Source organism: Mus pahari, chromosome 22, assembly GCF_900095145.1.
Source record: "Mus pahari chromosome 22, PAHARI_EIJ_v1.1, whole genome shotgun sequence".
Taxonomy (NCBI): domain Eukaryota; kingdom Metazoa; phylum Chordata; class Mammalia; order Rodentia; family Muridae; genus Mus; species Mus pahari.
This window is the reverse complement of record NC_034611.1, coordinates 1,998,239-2,004,598: the sequence shown is the minus strand read 5'-3', so window position 1 is coordinate 2,004,598 and position 6,360 is coordinate 1,998,239. Positions and strand designations below refer to the sequence as shown.

General features: G+C 43.2%; 1 protein-coding gene across 1 annotated transcript in view; it reads left to right on the top strand.

Moving 5' to 3' along the window:
- The first annotated feature begins 256 nt into the window (after nt 1-256).
- Nucleotides 257-6,360, top strand: part of Terf1 (telomeric repeat binding factor 1) — a 27,180-nt gene continuing 21,076 nt past the window's right edge. The window contains exons 1-2 of the mRNA XM_021222299.2: nt 257-532; nt 2,093-2,188. Of these exons, the coding sequence (XP_021077958.1) occupies nt 277-532; nt 2,093-2,188 (352 nt within the window). The 5' untranslated portion in view covers nt 257-276. The remainder of the gene's footprint in view (nt 533-2,092; nt 2,189-6,360) is intronic.

Here is a 6,360-nt window from a genome sequence, read left to right as displayed (position 1 = left end):
AAATCTGCAGGCAGAAACCTCCCCGTTTTAACTACCCTGACTGTTTCCAGCGCTGATGGCATTTTTAAAAATTTATCGCAGCCTACCATCCAGAAGCTACACTATCCAAAACGCCTGGCCTCAGATTGACAGGGAATGTAGCAGGTCCCAGCCAATCGGAAGCCAAGCTCGAGCCATTAGCCCATCCTAGCGATGCGATTGGCTGACATCCACGCCCGTCGCGAGCAAATCAGCGCAGGGCGCCGGCTGAGGAGCGACGCGCGCTTTCGGTTTAACATGGCGGAGGCCGTCTCCTCAGCGGCCCGGACAGGTTCGGATTCTCCAGAGAAGGAGGAAGTGGGAGACGACGCGGAACTGCTCCAGTGCCCGATGCAGCTGGGGACCCCGAGAGAGGAGGAGAACGCGGCGCTTGTGGCGGAGGCGGAGGCCGTGGCTGCGGGCTGGATGCTCGACTTCCTCTGCCTGTCTCTCTGCCGAGCCTTCCGCGACGGCCGCTCCGAGGACTTCCGTCGTACTCGGGACAGCGCCGAGGGTGAGTGCGGGCTGCGGGCCGGGGGACGCACCCGGGCGGAAACCGGCCGCTTCCTGTTTCCTGGGCGTCCTCGCTCCCGCCCCCACGCCTTCCGTGTCCCCGGGACGGAATGTTTGTTTGTTTGTTTTAAAGGGAGCCAGCCCAGTTGCTACCCCCTCCTTCTGGAGCCAAACTGTAACAGATGAATATAGAAAAATTGAAGAAGGGGCTGGATGCCGGTGCAAGCCAGGGAACCTGCGTTTGATCCCCAGATCCCATACAAAAAAGTTTAACACACGGATACTTACAGCAGCACTGGGAAGACAGACAGGTGGCTAGGGTTCACTGACCCCTGGCCTAACCTAATTTGGCAAGCTTTAGGCCAGTGGAAGGCCAAAACCCAAAGCCTGGGGAGGAAGGGACGCAGAAGAGATGATGGCTCAGCAGTTAAGAGGACTAACTGGACTTCCAGAGAACCCGGGTTTGATTTTTAGCATTCACGTGGCAAAGTTTTAAACTCTAGGGGATCAAATTTCCTCTTTTGACCTCAGCAGACACTGTATACACGTTACACAGACAGACATGGAGGTAAAATACCCATATTCATAAAATAAAAATAAACCAACCTTTTGTTTAAATGTTTAAAATGTTTGACAGTGCCTGAAAACTGAGACCCAAGTTTGTCTTCTGGCCTGTGTGTTGGTGAGAGATCCAGGAATATGGTTGGCTTAACCACTGTACATGTTCACTACCAAGTGCATCTTTGTGTTTGTTCAAATATTTAAGAAATAAATGTTTTAAAGTTGATTATGAATTGAACAAGTTCAATGGAAACCTTGACATATATATACTATTTCCTAAAATACAAAGAACTTCATGGTTTAAATTTCAAAGTAGTGATTTGATACATTTTATAATTTAGATGTGACTCTTGGTACTACTTGTAAAAACAATTTTGAGTATCTGTTTCACATTTGAGTTATGTTTTGTTAGAACAGTAATATTACAACTTTTTTCAGATTTTTAAAAAAATTAATTAGAAGCTACAGTTTTAAATTTGTGATCAGTTTTTGTTGAGTATTAGGGTTCTCTTGAGTAACAACTTTTTAAGAACCCAGTAATGTTCGGTCTGTGATGCTTGATGTCTTCAGTATATGCCAGAATCCCAAAGTAGACTCCACTGTCAGTGAAGGAATGGACTTGTTCCTGAGAGTGGGAGTAAGTGGGGAAAGGGGGAGCACCCCTCCTCCATGTCCTCTATATAGACTTCCACCAGAAGGTGTGGCCCAGATTGGAGGTGAGTCTTCCTCCTCAAAAGATCCGGATTAAAGGTTTGTCTCCCACTTCAAATTCCCAAGTAGAAGCACTTCCCACCTCAGGTGATCCAGGTAAGCAAAAAATAACTCTCAGATGTTCCCAGCCATTGTTAGGTTTTAGTTAATTCCACATGTAGTCAAGTAGAGAACTAAGAATAGCTATTACTGTTTATAAACTAATATTTAACACTGTATTGTGTCTACACAGTAGGTGTACTAGTTTGTGATAATATTTTAATAAAAGGTTTTTAAAAAATTTTTTTAGCTATTATTCATGGACTACACAGTCTTACAGCTTACCAATTGAAAACTGTGTATATATGTCAGTTTTTGACAAGAGTTGCAGCTGGAAAGGCCCTTGGTAAGTATAAATTTTTATTTTATATTTAGAAATCTTTTAACTCATTTCTAAATATAACACATGGAAAACTGATAATCATATTTTCCTGTTTTAGGGGTTGAGAAGGTGTGTCTGCTTGCATATGTCATACACATAAGCATATCTAAAGCAAGCAAATATAATTTTATCTTTCTAGAACAGTGACTCTCAAACTTTAGCCTGCCTCAGATTATGTTTTAAAGAGTGTCTTAAAACAGTAGAGTCATTCTGCCTCACTATGAATTTAGCTCCCAGGTGATTCAGATGTAGTGGGAGGACTACATTTTATAGACTTAAAGTTTATGATAAAGCATATATGTTTGGATTAGTTGCATTATGACTGCTAAGTGCTTATAAGTAGCTAGTGGGTGCCATATTGACTTCAGTCTCCAGCCCCACAGAGCTATAAAATGCAACAGTATCTCAGGGGGAAAATATGTTTATAGCAGGTTTCTCATCTCAGAAGAGTTACTTTTATGTGTTCCAAGCTGCCCAGAATCTCATAGTCCTTTTGCCACAGCTCCAAAGCACAGGGGCTTACTCTTAATTTCATAAGATCTGAGATTAGGAATGTCCAGGCCTCTTGCAGAACTTAGCCAATGCCCTTTAGGGAAAGGCAAGTTGTGTGTTTTGAATTTCTTTAGTTTTCCAGTCCACCAACCTAATGATAAGGAAACGGTCAGAAGCTTTTCTTATTTTTCCTTCCCTGTAAAATACTGCCTGCTTTACCAGATCTTGAGATGCCATCCAAAATAAAACCAGGAAAGAAGTCAGGTACAAAGTAGCAGTTTGCCTCCAAGGAGGCTCTCTTCAGAAGTTTGTCTTGCCTTGTCTTTGTTCCATGCTTGCTCCTTGTCCTATACAATGTGATTTTACATTTTTCTACCTGTTTTCTTAGTTAGAGGGAAGATGTTTATGTGATTGATCTCTATCACATTGCTCCTTCTGTTTACTATTGCTTTTGCTATTTGAGGACTTTGGTTTTTCCACAAAAATTTTAGGGAATTTTTTCCCAGTTCTATGAAAAATCTAAGTGGGATTTTGATTGATTGCAGCGAATCTGTAGATCACTTTCATAAAAATAGCCATTTTTACAGTATTCTGTCAATCCCTAAGTATGGAAAGTCTTTTCATCTTCTGGTGTCTTCAACCTTTCAACCTCTTTTGCATCTTTTTTTTTTTTTTTTTTTTTTTTTTCAGTTTTTCGAGACAGGGTTTCTCTGTGTAGCCCTGGCTGTCCTGGAACTCACGCTGTAGACCAGGCTGGCCTTAAACTCAGAAATCTACCTGCCTCTGCCTCCCACGTGCTGGGATTAAAGGTGTGCACCACCACTGCCCAGCTCTCTTTTGCATCTTAATTTTTTATTTTCTAGATCTTTCCTCTGAGTTAGGTTTATTCCTAGGTACTTTACCATGAACCAGACTTTTGTTCCTTGTGTCTTTCTCAACAAACTTATTGATATAAGGGAAAGTTACTAAATTTTGCACTTAGATTTTATATCCTACTATTTCACTAAATGTATTTATCAAATCTAAGTGTTTCATGGTGAGTTATTAGGGTCTTTGGGTACAGGATCATGCTGTCTGCTGAGATGAACTTTTCTTTGAGACAACCAGTAAGTGGTTTTTAAGGGTCCTGGCATCTGCCTCTCCCACTTTCTAGCTGTGCCCTTTCCTAGGTTTCTGGGCCAACTTTAGAGAGCAAGGATGATAGCCTGATGACCTTTACTTATTAGTAAGAATATCTTTTATAAATTGTAGAAGAATTTTAATTCAGCAATATAGCTGCTCTGACAAGAGATCACATCCCAAAATGTTTTAGGTCTGTATGATTGAGCCAGCTAGAATGTCAACACGTTCTGAATTACAGTATAATTTGAGTGAAATACAGACACATTCTTTGTGTACACCTCTGTTCCCAAACAGTGAAAGTAAAGTTAGTTTGTAGAAGGAAGCAGCCGTGTTTGAAAGTGAAATCTATTTGGGGGATAGACAAAGTGATGAATGAGAGATTTGACAGAATGAGTCAGAGATAGGATATGCCCAACTCTCACGAGGACAGGAAAGAGGCAACTTGAAAGAAAGATAGATGGGGAGGGAGGGAGAAGGAGTGAGAGAGGGAAGGGAGGAGAAGCAGTTTTACTTGGACAGTTTTATAGAAACAGATGCATAGAGAACAAGCTAGACACAGGTGAGGACAAAATGAGCCCGAGAATGAGAAAGCCAACAAGAGTAGAGCATACTGCCAAAGTTAGTATGAGGCCAAGCAGGGAAATTCAGTCAGAAGCTAGACTGAAGTCGGTCACTTGGAGAGCTTGAGCCAGACCAGCTGAGTTCAATAAGCCAAGAGTTCAGAAAGAACTAGAAAAGGTGAGTGTATTTAGCAGTAAGCCCTCTGAGATGACATCAGGCTAATAAAGATACTGTAACAGTGTACCTCTTGCCACAACCCCACACTCCGACCAGCAGAGATGGGAAAAAATGACATAAACACCAAGGAAAGTTTCTCAAACACCTTTTTCAAACAGCATTCTCAAAACAGCATTCTCCTTCCTCCCCTCGGGGCACATCCTGTTTTTTGATTTTCATCGGTCCTCTGACCTAATCCTTCCCCCCTCTCCTGGATCCAATCAGAGTTCAGCCAGGGCGCGCGGTTATAGGCCAGTGACTCATCAGGCGGACAGCACAGGATTGTCCAAGTGCGCAGGCTCAGGTTCTTGATAAACAGGGATCACGGGGCTTGGTCGCACTGGCTTCCCACAACCTCTGCCTTATTTTCCACCTCAGCACACATTGTCTTTCTATGCTGTATGGTTTTCTTGGCTATTTTCTCATTATCCGTTTTGTTATTTTCTTTTTAACAGCTCTTTGCTTCATAAATGCACACTAAGTTCTACTTCTGAACTGCATGCATCTATATTGGCCATATTCTAAAGCTTAAACAGTTTTCAGATGTATCTAGTCATCCGTATGTTTGAAAATTTCAGAATAATTCTGAAGTAGAATAAGCATAGAGAATCACTGGTATAATAACGTATCTCTAAGAAAGTGCATCATTTATGGATATTCAAATTCCGCATGGACAGGAATTGCTTTTATTTATTTTATTGTTTGTTTTGAGACAAGGTCTCACCCAGGCTAGGCTTGAATTGTTGGTGATGCTCCTGCCTCAGCCTCTGAAGTGCTGAGATTATAGACTGGAGTCACGATGTACGGTGGTTTCTCTTTGCGTTTGTATCCTAAGTACTTAGCACAGCTCAGATTATAAATGAGTGATTTTTTTTTTTTAATTTGAAAGATTGGAAATGCCCAAAGAGGCCAACAGAAAATGAAACTTTTTGAAGCAGCTATGTAGATGTACTATTTAGTGTATGAAATTATACCCAGGAGCCGGAAGGAGAGCCATCTTTGCTCCGGTGCACTGCCAGGGAGAGGGTGGCCTGGAGAAGCGACACAGCTTCTGGGAAAGATCCCGTTTCTGGCTCCAGTAATCCAGTGCCTTTCCCTCCCAAGGAGGGGTGTCCACCCAGGAAGAGTCTCAAGGCCTGAGCTGGCAGGAGAGCCATCTCTGCTCTGGTTCGCTTAGGCTCCAGTCTGTGCTAGCAAAAGTGTGGACCACAGAAGTTACACAGCTTCGGGACAGACAAAAGCAACCTAACTTCTGGGACAGACCCTGTTTCGGGCTCCAGAAATTTGGGNACNTTCCTCGCCAGAGGAAAGGTGGCCACCTGTGAGGGCTCTGTCTGCCAGAGCAGGTGAGAGAGTCATATTGTGTCCAGGGTCCCTCAGTGGCTAGTCTGTGCTGGTGAGTGAATAATCTGCAGAGGCAACACATCTTCTGGGACAGGCCCTGTTTTGGGCCTAGATCTTCAGCAAGGAGGCAGATCTGTACGCCAGGCCTCTGTGCACCTTCCCTGCAAGAGGAGAGCTTCCCTGCAGAGAGTAATCTGACCTCTGAGAGTCAGGAGAGAGCTGGACTCCTAGGACTGCTGACAGAGGCTAACAGAATCACAGGAGGAACAAGCTCCAACTAGAGACAACTATAACAACTAACTCCAGAGATCACCAGATGGTGAAAGGCAAACGTAGGAATGTTACTAACAGAAACCAAGACCACTCACCATCATCAGAATCTAGCAATCCCACCTCAGTCA